This window comes from Lissotriton helveticus, chromosome 11, assembly GCF_964261635.1.
Source record: "Lissotriton helveticus chromosome 11, aLisHel1.1, whole genome shotgun sequence".
NCBI classification, from domain to species: Eukaryota; Metazoa; Chordata; class Amphibia; order Caudata; family Salamandridae; genus Lissotriton; species Lissotriton helveticus.
Genome location: NC_136072.1, coordinates 34112162 through 34131530, shown reverse-complemented (window position 1 = coordinate 34131530; position 19369 = coordinate 34112162). Strand labels below are relative to the sequence as shown.

General features: G+C 40.7%; 1 protein-coding gene across 1 annotated transcript in view; it reads left to right on the top strand.

Moving 5' to 3' along the window:
- The window catches only part of LOC144792134 (uncharacterized), an 83560-nt gene that overhangs the window by 40002 nt on the left and 24189 nt on the right, over positions 1-19369 (top strand). The window contains exons 7-14 of the mRNA XM_078667010.1: positions 2484-2600; positions 2888-3004; positions 3121-3237; positions 7068-7241; positions 7367-7440; positions 13163-13233; positions 14334-14512; positions 16313-16469. Of these exons, the coding sequence (XP_078523136.1) occupies positions 2484-2600; positions 2888-3004; positions 3121-3237; positions 7068-7241; positions 7367-7440; positions 13163-13233; positions 14334-14512; positions 16313-16469 (1006 nt within the window). The remainder of the gene's footprint in view (positions 1-2483; positions 2601-2887; positions 3005-3120; positions 3238-7067; positions 7242-7366; positions 7441-13162; positions 13234-14333; positions 14513-16312; positions 16470-19369) is intronic.

Genomic DNA, 19369 nt, shown 5'->3' with positions numbered 1-19369 from the left:
AGCAGCCAAATAGAGTGTGTAATGGTGGAATTCAGGATCAAAATAAAACACTGCATAAGAACAAGGGGCCTCATTTATGAGGCCGTGCGTCACTTTTACGCCGCTGGTGCGTCACTTTTTGTGACGCACCAGTGGCGTGAAAAATGCGCCTTGTAGCGCCATATTTACATAGTGACGCATCTAGGTAGATGCGTCACTTTGTAAACCCCTGCGCCACATTATACCTGCGCCAGGTATAATGTATACAGGGGGGGCGTTGTGACGCAAGAAAGGGTCGTAGAAGTGGCGCAGTGAAATCTATGAGATTTCACTGCGCCACTTCTAGGACACAAATGCGTCAATTTCTTACGCCTGCCTCACAGAAGGCGTAAGACTGATGCAGGCCCTTTCACATGGGGCTTGCCCCATGTGAAAGGATACATTGCTGGAGTTGCGTCACATTAGTGACACCCTCCAGCAATGTGTCACTTTTGCGCCATACAGATACGTCAGAAATACTGACGTATCTGTAACTCCTTGCGCAATGATGCGTCATACTGTAAATATGACGCATCATTGGTGTCGCAAGGAGGGCGCAGTGAAAAGTGGCGCATCGCTGTTTTCACCAGCAATGCGTCACTTTTCATAAATGAGCTCCAAGGTGCACAGGGGCAAACATCTTATCTGCCTTCAAAAGGGTCAGGCTAAGAATCATGATCCTCCTTAGCTGACCTGAACCCACACCACTCCTTTAAAAGGCTGAAGTGTGGAGGGTGAAGTTTCAGGGTACACGGTTCTGTAATAACCTCAGACCTGGATATTGAAAAGATGCTCATTGGGTCCAGTTTAGTGATCTTGTGTAACTGAACTGTTCAAACAGTCTTTACGTGTGTTGATTACCTGGGAGTGAATGAATGAAAATATCAGATCACTAAATCTGTCTGGACTCTAACTCTCCTGCTTTCAGAACTTTCTAGGGCAGATTCACAAACGGCGCACAGGGAGTGGGACCTCTGTATTGCAGTTTACAATTACGGATATCCCACCACAAGTGCGTCCTCCCACCACGACTGCGGAATACCTTTGTGTATCGGGTCCTGTGTGTTTATTTTCTCCTTTTGTTCCAGCACTCTAAAGAGGTGCTGGAAAGGGCAAATATTTAAAAAAATGCTAAATAAAGATAAAATTAAGAGAACATATACAATAATTCAGAGTTGACACCAAGTTTCTGACTAAGATCTACTTAACAATCTTATCAACAATAACACAGTTCATATTGCCACCTATAGAACATAGTTTGTTTTTTTGTAGAAATGATGAGTCTGGTGAGACACCTAAAGCTGTCTTTAGGTAAGACCTTAAATGTGGAAAAAAAAGGATTGGAGGATAGTGGACCAAGAAAGGAACAGGGGAAAAAGGAGTGGGCATCCTGCAAAAATAAAAAGGACTGTCAGTCAAGCATCAAGTGGAAGTGGGTAAAAGAGAGAATGTGGGAGGAACCACATATAACATTAAACAAATATATATTATTTTTGTAATCCTTTATGCTTCCAATCTCATATAGATTCTGAAATTGAATATCCTGCTATACAATCCCATATCCATTGTCCTTATGTGTAGCAGGACAGAGACATCTTTCATTGAGATCAGACAAAGGGCATTCGATCAAAAGAACAAAGGGAGACCATGGATCCAGAGAAGGGTTTTAGAGAGACCTAAGCTGACTTTTCTCAAGTTCCAAAAGCTTGTCTAATACTCAGGTACACAACTCTTTTCCCTCGTCTGTGGTAAACACTCTGCCTCAAAGGTACTTTTGCTTCTAAAACTAATCATAACCTACAAAATATGTTTGAAGGGTGATTTCCTTCATTTCTTTATTGGTGTTATTGTGGATAATTGAAGTTAAGACTATCAACTAGTTGTGCACATTCCTTTCAAGGCCTTGTCGCTGTAATCTTGCAGAAGAGAGTGAAAGTCTACCCATATCATTATATGGGTTTATTCATTACATCCGATAGTGAATGCATCAACCAAAACATGCACCTTAATTAGAAATCCAGAGTCTCTGCTCCAGGGGATTTCACTATTCAAAAATGCAGAAAATCAAAAACTAAAAATATCATCTTGTGCAAAGCTTTTTCAATAATCCGTCACTTTGTTCAAAACATCAAAATCAGCACAGAGTGTGCCTAATCTCTAACCTCTATCATCACTTAAGCATCTGGAAAAATAATCTTCTAACTACATAAAATATTTCACTTCAGTGCATAAAACCTGTGCCCAGTTTCTGTTTGGCGGGTGAGTTAGATGTATTTAACTCTTTATCAAACGAATTGTTGTGAATGATCCTGTTTTGGTATATTTATACTTCAAATCAATTTGTGATTCTAGGTGTTGAAAACATCTGTCTGCTGGCAATGTATCCGCACTTTACTGCCTGTTAGGCATTCTTTCAGCTACTTGGTATCCAACACTTACACTCCTGCTTCCTTAATCCTTTTCAGGAGATGGCATCTCATGCAATGACACCAATGAGTGCAGCAGCAGACCATGCCATGGAAATGCCACCTGCAATAACACCGTAGGAAGTTACACGTGTGTCTGTAATCCTGGATTCCAAGGTAACCCCACAGCATTACTCCTTCCCCAACCTATGAACAATGCCACTTAATTCATAGGATACATGCAGTGATAAACATAAATGCCGTGCTCTCAACACGTTTGAGGTCATCTGTAGGTAATGGAGCAACTTGCAGTGACATCAATGAGTGCATGAAATCAATTTGTGATTCTAGGTGTTGAACACATCTGTCTGCTGGCAATGTATGTGCACTTTACTTCCTGTTTGGCATTCTTTCAGCTACTTGGTATCCAACACTTACACTCCTGCTTCCTTATTCCTTTTCAGGAGATGGGATCTCATGCAATGACAAGAATGAGTGCATCAGCAGCCCATGCCATGGAAATGCCACCTGCACTAACACCGTTGGAAGTTACACATGTATCTGTAATCCTGGATTCCAAGGTAACCCAACAGCAGTACTACTTTCCCAAACTCTGAGCCATGCAACTTATTACATAGGATACATGCAGTGATAAGCATAAATGCTGTGCTCTCAACACTTTTGTGATCTTCTGTAGATAATGGAGCCTCTTGCAGTGACATCAATGAGTGCATTGAGAACCCGTGCCACAAAGACGCGACCTGCACTAACACTGTCGGAAAGTACTCCTGTGCCTGCAACCCTGGATTTGAAGGCAAGTCAAGAGCTGTCAAACCTTCCTAACCTGCTGCCCTTTCTCCTTAAGAGAGGCTTTCCATGACCATCATCTCATGAACTAGCTGTGATTCTGTGTTCATCCAGATCATGACAGCACATTAGCAGTTGCACTCCATCTAAAATATTATGTCCAGTTGTGCAATGTGGATACAAACCTCAAGCAATTTGTTTGCTCCAGGAGGGCATTTCTCACTTTTCAAAATGATGTCACAACAAAGTAGTGTATGCTGTGTGGAGATTTTTATCAGCTTTTACTGAGCTTGTCAACTAGTAGCGTAGGACTTAGCTGTCAGACACAGCTAGTTTAGAGCTGCTAGTAATCCAGAGCATAGAGTTTGTTTGTCTGCCTTTTATCCAAACATGATCACAATGTGGTCTGCAAAACCACTTCTTTAAATCATGAGTGTGTGCACCACTGAATCTTGAACATCGAGCCAGAATTTTCCTGCCTACTGCTTGCGAGACTTAATCGAGTGCACTGTCAGTAGATGCTTCACTTCTGCATGGGAATCCACTGCATTGGTCACTCTACTACAGAAGTAGTCACTTTCCTTTTGGATAGTCAGTGAGAGCACATGGACTCGGCTACTCACAGACAAAGATGAACCAGCCCCTGCTGACAGATTGGTAGGCTCATCTCTGGAGAAGGTAATCAGGAGTGAAAGATGCAGAATAAAGCAGGTCAAACAGTGCAAAGTAAAAATGATGGAATGTCTAGACACATCAAATTAAACAAAGCCTGTAAGAAAGAATTGCTGCAAAAACTAAATTTTAGTGTGATACTTTTCTTGCAAGAAGAATTTTTATGAGGACATTGTTCTCCCAAAAACATTTTGTGAACACATTTTCAATCATATCCAAAGTTTGTCACCATCAAAAACCTTCTATACCAAATGTGTTGTTTCTAACGTGAACACTCTAAGGCCCTGATTATGAGTATAGTTGCTATTTATCCCACCTGATAAGTACCAATACCATGGTGTACGTTATTTATTGAATGTGATGAGCTGCACGTATTATGGATTTTAGGGTAGTAGCATGCTAATTTTGGTATTTAATGCACCAAAATCATCATGATACAGTAAAAGCCATTTGCTTTTCCCTTGTTGAATTTGGCAGATTGACCTGCCAATATTTAATGACAGTTGAAATATTTAACATATTTGATACTTCTTTGATCAGATGCATAAAGACCTTCCAACTCTCATTTCCGACTTGTGTATAAACAGAGGTTTACACATGGGTCCAAATACACCGACCTACTTCAAATCAGGACCTAATGAGATAAAATGGAGAATAAGAATTTAAGGTAAACATCTTAAACCTCATTCTTACTTACAGTGTAATCATTTTGCCTTGAAGGTAAATCTATTACCACATCTTCCATTTCTTTCTGAGACTTACATCCAACCTATTCCAAGTTCCAGAGGCTAGAATGATGGATAAAGTGGAATTAGAGTTATTGCACCCAATTTATGCACATTTGTCTCTCTGTACAAAAGTGTACCCATTTCAGTTTCACCAAATATTAAAAGGGAATATGTAAGTGAAAAACAAGAAAGACAAGAGGAAGGGCCTCTGTATGAAGGTTTATTCGAAAAGACCAATGCAGTTTTTTTGCAATCGTCAAAGGTTCAGGTTAATTTCAATTAGCAGACAAGGTCTTATTGTGTCATGGCCCTAGGATGGTGTCAGGCTTTGTTGGCCTTAAACCTTGTGAATGACAGGCAGTGGGACTGCTGATAAAAGTTATCTTTCCATATTTTCTTGGAGCAAAGACACCAAGGCCTGAATTGCTTAGCAGATGCTCCCAGTCATAGTCCTAGTGGGCATTAAAATATTTGTTATGTATGACTCTCGTTGAGAGCCTCCATTATTTATTTCAGTTTCAGAATCTCATTACCCACTGCTATGACATAGCAACAGGTGATAATTAAATTGGTTACCCACTGTTGTGATGTCATAAATGCCACTCAGGACAGGCTGAAAGTGCACTCCGAGAGCACCGCCACTGTCTGCACTAAAATCAGAAAGCACAGCTACAGGAGGGGAAGGGGGGCAGGGAAAGTAGCTGAGGTTGGGCAAGGATGGCAGGTAAGTTTTCTTTTAGCCATTGGGACAGATGATTCTGGGGCCATACATAACATAGGGGCATATTAGCAGGAACCTTGTTAAAATTATCGCTGTGTTAGCGGCAGGAAACTGCCACTAAAACGGCGATAATGGGCTTGCTAATATTCGTTATAGAATTCCAATAGAAACCCAGGTTGGATGTCCTGCACATCTAACCTGGGCTTCTATTGGAATTCTATAACGCATATTAGCAAGCCCATTATCGCCGTTTTAGCGGCAGTTTCCTGCCGCTAACACAGCGATAATTTTAGCGAGGTTCTTGCTAATATACCCCATAGTATTATAGATTAGTAAAAACAGAATTACAACGATGTTTCTCAACTCGGAGTTCTGACTGACATCGTAGACAACTTGAGCTTCTTTATCGTAGTATACTCAATGTCACTCAGAACCCCTCAGTGGAAAACATCCCGGTAAACCAGTAATGCCCTCCAACAATTCTATATTTGGTTGGAGCAGGCACTTGGGGATCATGATGAAGAACTCAGGATCCCAAAGGAACTTGTCAGGTTCTCCTAGCTGGGTATTTTCATGGGAATGAGAATCCTTGGACCAGTAAGCTCATAGTAGAGAAAGCCGTGGCTCTACAACATCAACTTTGTTGCTTGTAGAATTTTTAGATACCCAAACAAAGGTGGACTGCTGTGATCAGTGCTGGGGTGAACACTTTGTATGTGTGCAGGAAGATGTTAGGAGAGTACCTGATAGCTTCTGATATGTTTGATTTGAGGGGATTGAGCTAGATACAGCGTGGAATATATATTACAACACCATACCTTGAATTATAGAAACTGCAGGTTTTTGAGTTTTAGTAGGTGCGTTCTCAATCCATCACTCTCAGTTCCTCACTTCGGAACCAGAGAGACTTCATTCGTACTCTGTGTTTTAACGCATTCCCACCTAGTTTTATTGATCCTTGTACTCAAGAGATTCCAGACATTCAGACAATAGTTGTATACCAGGATCAATACTGAAGTAAAAGGTTTGGAAGTGTGAAGGAAGCCACGTGGAGTCTGCCTGATGGTTCTGGTTGTATTTGGTTCCTATTACCTGTTGCCCCAGGCCAGTAATTCTCTGCGCTACACAGGGGTTGTTACGTGGACTCTTGTTCCTAGAGCCCACCACCTCCTTCTGCATCAAGCTGGGGGCAGGGCCTTGTATATTCAAATTAGCTGAGCTGTGTTGTAATTTGATGATCTCTATACCAATGAGGGCAAGGTATCTGCTACACCTGATGCTCTCTTTGTCCCAAACCTACACCACACAAGATTGCAGTGCAATAGAAAAAAAGCAATGACAAATCAGGTCACTCTGCTTAATCACAAAGCTACTCAGCACCAGTGATTCAGGACAGCCCAGGAGGCTCAGGGTGCTGAAGCACAGCAGCACTCACTACCATGGATCAGCAGAACAAGCACTGCTTCACATTCCTCTCTGCTGATGGGTTCACCTACTGTGAGATGCATTCTTGACCATTGGCCAAGTCAGTTTAAAGAACCTTCTTCAGGGATATACAAGACGTACAGCGCCAAGCAACAATTTTTAAGCAAAAATGAGTGCACTGTTCCATCATGTCAATGTGTTTGATCACCCACCGCCAGGTTGATACCAAAGGTTTTTAAAAAAACACAACTTGCAGTTAAATGTTCAGCAAACCATTTCTGTATTTTATAGGAAATGGAACAATCTGCTGCTCAACAGAGTGTGAAGTGAACCTCTGCCTGAATGGAGGAACTTGTACTCGGACAGGCTCCAAATGTGAGATTCAGACCTGCGCATGCGCGGTGGGGTTCGAGGGCCCAAGATGCAGAGACCTAAGCTTGAGTTTTGTGCCATTGGCTATTAAAGGTAGGTCCAAGGTGGCTCAATAATACCACGCATGATAGTCTACATTCTTTCTCTAACTTATGTGTGCACATGAAAGATGTTATAAGCTTTATCACACAATTTGTCCTTCTTTGTTTCATCTGCAGCTCTACCAAAAAGAACTGTCCTCCTACGACTGGAGTCAAAATCAAATATGAGTACAGAAGATGTAGATATCAAGGTGTGTTACTTACAGTGAAAACAATTGTGTTACTTATACAATTTGAAGGCCAACCCCTGCTCCTAAATCAGAATAAATGACATTGATTATGCCGAACAGAGGCCTGATGACATGAGGGGAGCTTATGAAGTGTTGCTATGAAGCATAGATTGTGACATGATTATAGACTGATTGTAGTCATATTCACTTCATTATGAGTTCTGTTTTAATACAGATAGAGATGGTAACTGGTATGGCTTGTTATTCCCTATGAGACTCCAACTTTTGGAAGCAGGTGGAGTCTCCTGCTAAAAAGCAGAACAGGATATATAATGTTATGTTATCTTATCTTATCTCATCCTCTGCTATGCCATGTTATGTGTATTTGTAGAGCACGCTTCCATCAGGGAGGGTTTCCTGCTGTACATCAGGTAGCCACACCTTTATTCAAAGAACCAGTCTCTCAGCTTCTTGCAGAGTGAGAAAAAGGCTCTGGTGATTGGTAGTTTGTTGTTTCATACTTTGGGTAATGTAGTAAAACCCTGGATCTTGTGCATGTGTGGAATATGTAGAAGAAAAGTCCAGCTGAGCTGAGTTGTCTGGAAGGTTTGTGAAAGGAGTTGTGACTATTGAGGTAGGCTGGGCAAATGTTGTGTAGTGCTTTAAAGGTGTGAGTGAGGATCACAACTTCTGTTGGTGTTGAGTTTGAGACAGTTATTTTTCATCCAGTTGCAACCTCAGTCAAGAAAGCACTGGATTTGTTCTGGGTTTTGGCTGTCTTATCCAAGTGGGAGAAAATTAGATTATGTTCCATAAATATACACTCTAGTCAAACCTTATAAGAACAGGCAATAATGTTTTATCATTTGGTTTCAGCGCATCAGTCTGATATGGATTTATATATTCAGTAGAACAGATGTTGCTCTGGCATTTCCCTCCCTATCTTGTCTCTCATGCGTAAAGAAAGGAGGCACCCTTCTGTCTTCAATAATGGTTAGAAAAGCAAAAACCAATTAATCTCAGACACAGGTATTTACTCCAAAGCTGCATTCCATGAAATTCGTTTGCCACTATACAAACCAAGGCCAACCACATACAAATCAGTTTCTCTCCTGCTTCAATTGTAACACTTCATCCAAAAGTGCAGACCTGGTGCCTCCTTGACAAAGTGGCCAAAGGATGATTGACTGGAGTGCATTCCTGAGTAACAACCAGTGGCTGAGATTAATGCAAACATTTCTCCCATCACTTTTTTGTTCTCTTTCAATGGAGCTTTGGCAGTCAGCTATGAAGTAGGTCTGATACTCATTTAATGAAGATTTCAGCTCAAGGACAGGAGCACAAAATGAGGATGAATTGTGGTAATTTTTCTTCTTGCTATCATCATATGTACAGTTAAATTGTACTTTACTTTATGAAGCATGGTCTGGCTGAAGGAAAGTGATTGGTCCACATTTTGTATAAGATCTACATATATAGAGACAACATTTGCTATTTATCTCCAAGTTGGGCCCACTCAGTTTATTTTCTCTCAACAGGAAGTATGCCCTCAAAGGCTAAACATTGTGCAGAATAGGGTTCTCTATTTACCACACACAGTACATACCATCAGTTGTGGGCAAGGTATTCACTGATGTAGTAAATATCTCCTACTCAAGTTTTTAACTTGGAAGTTAAGCATAAGATACAGAATCTGTGCCTAACACACTGAATTCAGCATGTTGTGCCTTTTTTTCTGGGCCAGTTCTCCAGCATATTTTTGATAGATAGAACCTGACGAATAGATCAGATAAAAACTGCCCGGGCGTCATGACTATCACATAACGTGTACACCAATCCATGTTCAAATTCATATTCTCAACATAATCGGAATATAGTCCAGAACTTCAGTAAATATCATTACCCCAAGATGAGATATTTACAATGTGTGGCACATACCTCATATTGTGAGTTTTTACATTGGGAATGAGACATAAAATGCATAATTGTATTTAACACACAACTTGAAATTCCAAAACTGTGCAAACTCGTGTTTGTAAAGTCCTCTAAAAGGGCCGCAGTATGGGTAAGCATGATATCTGTCAGCGGAGAGTTTGCAGTAGAAAGGACCTGCTACCAATACACACTACGGAACGGCTTTAAGATAATTATGATAATGTGATTATAAGCGCAGTGACTATAGGCTCAATGTACCGAGCCCCTCACTCAGATCGAAAGAAGGTTCACAAATGCATTTGCAGAACATAAAGGAAGGTTCATCATAGTATATCTGATTCTAGGAAACAAAAAAAATAAAGACTCTTCCAAGCTGTTCTAAATATATCAGTATGTAAGAACATATTGGATTAAATTATAAAGCTCAGTTTAAATCATCAATCATATTGTTTAGCCGATTACACAAGTTGATATTGGGTGCATTGATTATTCAGAGGATTCTGAAGCTCTTCATTTCATCAAGAATCACTGATAATCATTTTAAAGTATTCCTGTCTATTTAAATGATATCCTTGATGAGAGGGCATGCTCTCTCCCACTGTTACTTGCCTCACCATCCATCAAATACTAGAAGGTAAATGGTGGCAAAAGAAGCAGGGGTAATATCTATCCTCGGTTAAAATCTTCTATAATCCAAATAACTGTTCTCTAGTATTTGGAAAATGAAGTGCAACACAAGGAAATTGTTAGCGTCTGACATAAATGCTATGTCCTAACTATTGTCTACAAAATATTGCCACATTGGCCTTCAAAGTAGAAACCTACACCCAATGGGATGATGTTTTCGTAAAGGATATTTAGGACATGATTTTTATATCAGAAGATATTTCTACATAAGATAGTCCACCCTTAATCTATAAATGGATATTTGAGTCACATAAGGCCATCTAAGAACCCTGGTTCTCCAGGCATTGTTACTTATTACTAGGAGGCTAAAGTAGTTAATTCAGAGAGTAATTGTTCAAAAAGCAGAGACTTTCTTGTTGCCCATATCTTAATGTGAGTGGACATCATCAAATCTCAGGTGATCCACTTAATTGTCAATTTAGACCCAGAACTGAACTTTAACAAATCTTGAAAGAGCATTAGGCCACTATATTTGGCTAATTCCACACCAGTGGACAGATGCATCCTTTGCAATCCATTTTTTTCTTGCGCAAGCTTCCACAAGTAATACATATTTTTACAGGGAATCAATACATACACTATAGATTTTGAGATCTGTTTATTTAATGGTCTTATGTGAGAGCAGTGATACCCAATGCCCAAAAGTCCATGTTGTCACTGATGGTGGTTCACCTCTTCCCCACAGTCTTCAGAATTCCGTGGGGAATGATTGGACTATCTTCACCTTTAGCTTCTATCTCCCATGACAGCCACAGGTAGATGCAAACTTGTGTTGACAAGCCAAAGCATGCGTCGCTTACAATCGGCACAAACAGAGCTGCTGTCACCATGGTGCCGGCTCTCCAATCTTCTATTGAGTGTGCAGCTTTGTAGAGGGAGAAAGCTCAGAGTGTGATGTGGAAGAGAGAAAGGATTCCAACTATTTGTTTTTATTGAGTGGTGAGTGATTAGAGGGTGTTGGCAATGGTTGATGGATATTAGGGATTAGTAGGGGAAATTGGGCAGAGTTAATGAGCAGTGCGCCAGATATTTCTTGTTTGGAGTGGGTGCAGGAGGAGACTGTATACTTTTGAGGATGGTAGGTCAGGTGGCAGAAAAAATGGACGTTTAAGGGGTGGGAGTTTGAAAAAATTGAGGCCATGTTGACCATGACTCCCTTATGACTACTCTGTCCCTGAACTGCTGATGTGAGCTGGGGAAACATGTGTGGGGGTGCGCAAACAAATAAAAGTGACAACTTGAGCTCTACCCTTCATTTCTGTGTGAGGCCATTTGGAACCACTGTGTGAAAAATTACCATGGCATTCACTTACAATTCTACATATTATCTCAATTTGGCTGATTAGAATTTCTTTTTTTCTGCTACTGTCCTGAATACACTTTCTCCTTCACTTTCAATTGACAAACTAGCCTGGTTAGAATGGTACATTTTATTCACAATTTTCTTACATACTGCTGATGTTCTAACTGCATGTCTCTCAAAACAAATGATAACTATTTTCAATATTAGCTGAGTTGTTAGTTAATGCGAGATCTAGTCCTTCAAAATGAAGGCAATTTCACTTCCATTTAGTGGGTGGAAAATGTTATGTTTCCTTGATGGTGCTAAATTGAATAATATTATTTTCTACAACAAACTGATTAGATGGCAAAATATCGAGGCCACTCATCTCGACCTACAAAATATAGTCGATATTGCGAATCCTATATCTTTGTTGGCTAGTAATGCGACCGCATAATTAGCGACCACCAGCCAACTGATGTTATCACTGTAAGTCACTTCGTGCCTGACCGGCCAACATCATTGTATTCATTGTATCTAAGCTTGTTTATATGTGTTATTTGTATAGTTCAAACCTAGCCAAAAGGCAGCAGAACAGTGTATAGTGTCAAAGGCAGGCATACCGTCAATGAGCAATAGAAGAGGTAGCTGGTTAGTGGAGTGTAACTGCAGTGTGATGTAGTATAGCCTTATTGCAGTGGGCTATACCGGCTATTAAAGGCCCGCTCCAGCGTTAACGGTCAAAGGTGAGTGCCTTTAGAAAGTAAGCAGGACTTTGATGCCGGTATAGCCCAGCAACAGAGGGCTAAAGGGTATTAGAACATTCCATCACTAGAGAGCAGCATCTTATAACAAATAAAACAAAGGCCTCACGGAGACTGAGGGGATTGAAATACTCTTGGGCTCTGTGAGGCCTTTGATCACAGCAACAGCTGTGAACGAACATTGGAATGTTGGGACTCCAGGCTTTTCCCGCTCTTTAGATGCCCAGAGCTCTCCAATATTTTTTATGAAGTTCCCAACATTCCAATGTTCTAATATTCTTTAAAGAGGTGTGATTTCAACACTATCCGGAACTGGAGCAGCATTTAGGTGGTCTTTATAGATACAGGAATGATTTTCCAGGTCCTGAGTACATAGATGGAAAAGTCCTACTGCCTAGTTATTTTTTCTTTTTTACACTTCTTAGACTCCAGCCTAATGCGGGCCTGGCTGTCAATATACTGAGAGTCATGAGAGTTGGTGAGCTTGTCTTCAAGACAAGCGAGGCTGCTGATCATGATACGTTTGTAAATGATGGAGCTGGTTTTGCGGATGGGCTGACCAGAGGAGCAAATGGAGTTCCGTCAGAATGTGGGCAGTGTGATCATGTTGTTCCAGGTCTGCATGAGACATACTGCAGCATGTATGATGCCAGTAAGTGGTGCCAGTGTGGAGTTTGGGAAATTATAGAGAAGGGTGGTACAACCATAAACTTTCAAGAGCATGATGGCTTGACCAACAGCTCTAAAGTAACTCTCCAGAAGTAACAGTTTTACTTTCTTTACAGGCGATAGTTGGTACCAGGCTGCTTTGTTTTTCTCGGAGAGTGTTCCTTGAGGGGGAGGGTGGTGATTTAGGATTCAGGGTTGTTCCAGGAAAATGAGTATTTCTAGTGATACTCATTCTCTTTTCCTCTCCTAAGTGCTGGACCAAATAATAACTCTGTTAACTTTTACAGAATACACTTTGTTTGTTTTAAGCCAACTCAAGTTGGTTTTATAATGTTGTAAAGACCACCAAATATCTCAAATATGCTGGTATCATAAAATGAATCATGATTGCTTTTCTCCTTACCAGGTTCAGCAACTAATTGCAGATCTGCCTGTGAAAGGTTTGTTTAATAAGAACAGAGACTATAGCCTGACAAGGTACGTAACACAGATCTACAAACAAAACACGAATACACAGATCTAGGCCTCTGAGTCCACATAAGGCCGGCTTTAGTGCTGGTGTGACAATCATTTTTGGCGCCCCCACATCCCATGACCGCCTCCTTGGATTCTCTCATTACCTCCAAGCAAAAGTGCCAATCATCTCTCCAATCATACGTTATTGCTAAACACAGTGACCCCCTAAGGTCAGCGCACCCTCCACAGGTCAGCGCCCAGTACGGCTGCACCCGTCGCACTGCCCTGAAGCCGGCCCTGAGTCTACAGCATTAGCACATTGTTGTTCTTGACCAAACAACTGGCCCTGTATCAGAAATAGTTTTTTAAAAGCTTGACTATACCAGCAGTGAAAGGGGGACCCTGTTCTTTCATTGACTGCAGGAAAATGACATACCACTGGAAATAATGAAAGAAAATTTACCACTGACAAATGTAAAAAAGCAATGGCAAAACTAATAGGGAGTCAATAGGGAAAGTATACTGACTTGTTGCTCCATGCTGGAGGTTGTGGTGGGAGAAGGCAAAATGTGACTGACTACCTAACAGCCCACTGAATGATTCATGCTGACCAAACCCTGTCTTTCTTTGTATATTATGTATGATATTTTGGGAAAAATAACAGTCCAAAAAAGTTGCAGGGTTGGCACAATGCACAATGTATAAACCAGAAAATTCACACAAAACCTTAGTTTTTTGTTTTTTTTAAATAATAAATTATTCCTAAAACACTAAAGAGTTTACATGTAAGGCTCCTTGTACCAGACGTCCAGAAAGGTCGTTTGCTCTAGTAAGAGAAAGCTGCACTTAAATATTCTAGTTCATCAAAAGGGACTTAAAAACAGAAAAACAGTTATAACACCTTGAGGTCCAGTCTACTATGAGGGACTCAGCCTTTACACTATGGACCTAAAGGACAAGGAATATTTGAAAATGTACACCTGTATTATTTATAGAAATGTTTATAATGCAGCATATTTGGGGAACAAACACCCATGAAGAGTTTTTGTTCTCCAATGTAGCACATGTCTACATGCTTTGTCTGCTGACATACAATTCTAAACATGTGTTTTTTTCTTCAGTCAAAATCCCAAATATTTCATGGATCTCACGTCTGAGTTTAACTACACTGGAATTCTTGATGACATCAAGTACCTGAATGAGAAGTTAGTAGATGCCTTGAGAAATAAGACACAGACAGCCAGAGCTTCAAGGGCCACCTCCGACATTGCCTTAGTTCGAGTCATGAACGGCAATCTCAGTAAGTTGTCTTGAGATATTTATAAATTCTAGGTTGTCCAGAGACATTCAGAACTGGTAGGGCACCTAGGTCATCCTCACTGCTGACAGGTGTAGTTTACCTTCCACAAATGTGAGAGGCAATGCAGCCTTTAAGAGCCCAGAACCTTTCTTAGCATCTTCTGGTGTCTTTGAATTCTGTAATATCAAGGATACCATTAATCCCCTTCATGTCTTTTTCTTCCACCACTATAAACTTTTCTGTCTTTTTATCTCATGAAATATGAGGCTACCTGGGCTTGCTAACATCTCATGCCTATTTCTTCCACCATTCCACACTTTCTGTCTCTGACTCTTCCACAGGGATATACTGGGAAGGAAAGCAGCCGTGGCACATTTTGTCAGACCAGCCCTCATACTGCACATAGGGAGTGGGCAGAGTGAGCGACACTGACCACTGCAAGGAGGTTTTGGGAGAGGGGCGGTTCTTCCTGCAAGAAATCCTTGAAAAATAAATGCAAATTACGGTGTCTTTAACAACAGATTTTTTATTATAGAGCTGTGTCTAATCATTGAATGCATGGGTGAATAGAGACTGGACACAATGGAGACATGCTTGCATGCCTCAAATAAAGAATGAATGAATAGTTGGATGAGTGTGGAGTGGGTAAATAAATTAATTCAATTAATTCATGAATGGAGGACAATGAATAAAGACTTTTAGCTATGTGAATTAAATGGTCTTAATGAACTGTAAACAAGATTGGGGGTCCTGGTCTTCATTTTGACTTTTGCAATAAAACATCACCCTTCCCAAACACTACCAACAATGATTTCTCCTTAACCTCAAGCCTGGCTGCCTGTAGCAGGGCTTTTTCTGGATTCATGGTTAGGGAACAACCAATGGATTCCATGTCGCCTTGCCCTGTCATGGACCAAGAAGCCCACACCTGACCCAAGCGGCTTAGATAGGATCATCATTCAATGTGCAATAAATCAACCATTCATCCCACATATAAATAATATCTACAAAGACAAAAACCCAAACTGTGGGGTTTTGTCTCTGTTACACTGACAGCTTTCCTGATGTGAGGGGGGCATTGATTGTTTCCAGGCTGGTGTTGCCATGTTACACATGGCAGTCATTTTGTTTGACAAAAGCTCCTTTATCTACAAACTTTAAATAACACCATCTATGTGCTCCTACTCTTTCATTTCTATAGGTTTCCAAACTATTTCCATGAGAAAAATGTGCCTCTGTGGTGACTCTGTGTGTTTGGGGCCGATTCACAGAACTAGCTTAAGACAAAATCCTAAACTTACTACTTTTGGTATTCACAGAAGGCATTTAGTAGTAGTAAAGTTAGGAGTTTGTCTTAAATTTGACTTAATATAAACTTAAGACAGACTTAAGACAGACTTAAGACAAACTTAAGACAGACTTAAGACAGACTTAAGACAAACTTAAGACAAAATCCTAACTTAAGTCTGTCTTAAATCTGTCTTAAGGGTGTCCTAAGTCTGTCTTAAGTTTGTCTTAAGTATGTCTTAAGTCTGTCTTAAGTTTGTCTTAAGTCAAACTTAAGACAAAATCCTAACTTTACTACTACTAAATGCCTTCTGTGAATACCAAAAGTAGTAAGTTTAGGATTTTGTCTTAAGTTAGTTCTGTGAATCGGGCCCTTTGTTTGGTTCAAAATAGTTTCGACTGGGAAGGAAAATCTGAATATGTTTGAATACTTGTGAAAGGCTTGTAACATAAGTATGCCATCTATGTCACATTAAAATAATGCTCACTCACTCTCAATCCCTATTTCTGCAGCAAGCCAGGCTGATCTGGTGCTTTACTTTGGCTGTGGTGCCTTTCAAAAGACTGCATATGTACTGAACCCTACCACGTTCATGTGTGAGTCTAAGTGCATAGGTTACTGCAAGAATAATGCCACCTGCAACCTGACCCAGGAGGGCCCACTCTGCTCGTGAGTAAATGCACCTTTGAAGGACTATATTTGAAATCTGGTGTGAAAACACAGTGAAATTCATAATCTGAAGAAGCTGTAAAGTGGCGCCCCCGTCATGCACAGCGGTGTCATTCATTCTGTCAATTCAGATGTCATCAGTGGTGTTATTAGTGATGTCATAGAACATGTAAGCATTCCCCAGGCAGGGCACAAGTTAAATTACTTCAGTTTTTACTTATCACTAATAACTGGTGAATTTGTCAGTTTTTTTTTGACAATGTTATTTTAAAAATAAATTACTTTTTCGCCTAACTATAACAACACATACATTTTTGTTTCTTGATGAAAATTTCTTAGCTTTCTTTAATATTAAGAAAGGTATGATTGTCATACCCATCTCTAATGTCACTATAATCTTTAGATTTTTTGTGAATTTCTAGTTTTTTTTAATGTAAAGTAATATTTTATTGCCATGCGTAATTATGCCTCCTCTCTTCCTTGCAATGCCTATAGCCTTGCGCATAATAGGGTTGGCCATAGGCACCCCCTGCCACACACGACCTTCAGCAATGTGGCACTGGACCCAGGGCTAGACCTGATGCCAAGCACTGTGTCCATCCCTCAGCAGACACCCACATTCACATATTATTTCTTTTGAAAAGCTTTGGGATGAAGAAATGGGACTACTAGATGTTATGACCTATGTATGGAGGAGGAGGCATTTGTAGATATACCAAGTCCTGGTCTGATTGATGAATATGTATCCCACAGTTGTATGGACATTATGAGCCCTCAACACCCACTGGGGCACTGTTTTGAGATGGATATATTGGATCCAAGTCACACTTGTAGTTTTGCAAAGATGGAATGTGATGTTGGATAACATGCATGTGAATGTTACAAGAATTTTCCAAGTTTCTTGTATTTGGTAATTTACAAGCACGTCTGTCAACAATGGTAATTTACAAGCACATTTGTCAACAAAGGTATTTTACAAACACTGGTCAAGATGATTTTACCATGTAAATATGTCATTCCAGAGGTCTGCAATTGTCCTGTGTTTATGCTTTCACTATATGGTGAGGGCAGGGAAATTACTTGTAATGTTATCAAGGCCGTCATGGCCGAAACGAGCCATCAGGTCTGTGCATGAAAATAAATTATATTAGCCAAACCACTTTGACCTGGGAGAGGGCCTTGGTTTACTTGTATTTGTTTGCTATGATTGGTTGGCTGGAACACACCTACAGTTAAGACATGACAATCCGCAAGGCCATGAACGCGCCAGGAACCAGAGTAGGAATAACATATGCTCGCCTATCTTTTTATGTGCGAAAACTTCGCACTCGTAAATATACTACTTTGTAAAGAGCAAGGGCCCCAACTGGAAGCCACAGAGCCATGGGGGCCCCCAAAGTCACTTTCTGACAGGCTTTTTATGTCGAAAAGCCCAACATGAAAAGCCTGTCGGAAACCGACAACATAATCCCGTAGGCAAAAACGCCATCCGTAGGGGATTATGGGCCTCATTTATGAAAAGTGACGCATCGCTGCGCGGAAACAGCAATGCGTCACTTTTCACTGCACTCTCCCTGCGACACTAATGATGCGTCATATTTACAGTATGACGCATCATGTCCCAAGGAGTTACAAATATGTCAGTATTTCTGACGTATCTGTAGGTGCAAAAGTGACGCATTGCTGGAGTTTGTCACAAAAGTGACGCAACTCCAGCAATGTGTACTTTCACATGGGGCAAGCCCTATGTGAAAGGGCCTGCGTCAGTCTTATGCCTGCTGTGAGGCAGGCGCAAGATTTTGAAGCATTAGCGTCCAAGAAGTGGCGCAGTGAAATCTTATAGATTTCACTGCGTCACTTCTATGACCCTTTCTTGCGTCAGAACGCCCCCCCTTGCATACATTATACCTGGCGCATGTATAATGTGGCGCAGGGGTTTACAAAGTGACGCATCTACTTAGATGCGTCACTTTGTAAATGTGGTGCAACAAGGCACATTTTTTACTCCACTGGTGCGTCACAAAAAGTGACGCACCGGCGGCGTAAAAGTGACGCACCGGTGGCGTCACAAAAAGTGACGCACCAGCGGCGTAAAAGTGACGCAAGGGCTCATAAATGAGCCCCTATGTGCAGCCCCCGACCGGCCGATGGCTCCTTGAGCCCGTCGAAAGCCAGTTGGTTTAAACTCCAACTGTCTACATTGTAATTAGGCGGTCAGACTTTAAACCAAGGATGCCGGCTGGAAAGCTGTCCGACCGACATCCTAAGGAGTCCCTAAGTGTGCATCAAAATCTACACGAGAGACAGTAGGATTATTCAGCAAGATTATCTAAATTAAACTGCAAAAAAGGCACATTCCTTGGCATATTCGCAGAGAGCATTACTTTCATCAGTTCGAGTTACAAACAACTTGGAAATTGCGACAATCAAAGAAACACGTAAATCCACTGGCCCTCACCATTGTCCACTGTTTTATCACTATTCATCGAGGTAAATCTAAATATTTATTTTGAATCAGTGCCCATTGTTAGCTGCACTTTGACAAAACCAGCTTTACAAGCTAACTACTCCAAAAAACTGTTATATAACACTGCTTCCTGAAACCCTGCTGGTTAGGTATGGGCAAACTGCTATAAAAATAGGAATTTTATAACATTTTGTGAAACAAGATAAAGAAATTGCCATTTTGCCAATCAAAAAATTATGAGACTTTGCATCCATCATCCTTTTTTTGCAATAAGGAAGCAACTTTAAAATTAATTGTTGCAAAACGCATGCCTGCAAATTTCTCTCACGTTTGAGAACCCCAGTTGTTATTTAACCAAACAGAAGTCACTTAGGGCCATATGTATCAAGCTAATTAGCTTTTGCAAAGGCCGAAATTCGCAGAATTTCGGCCT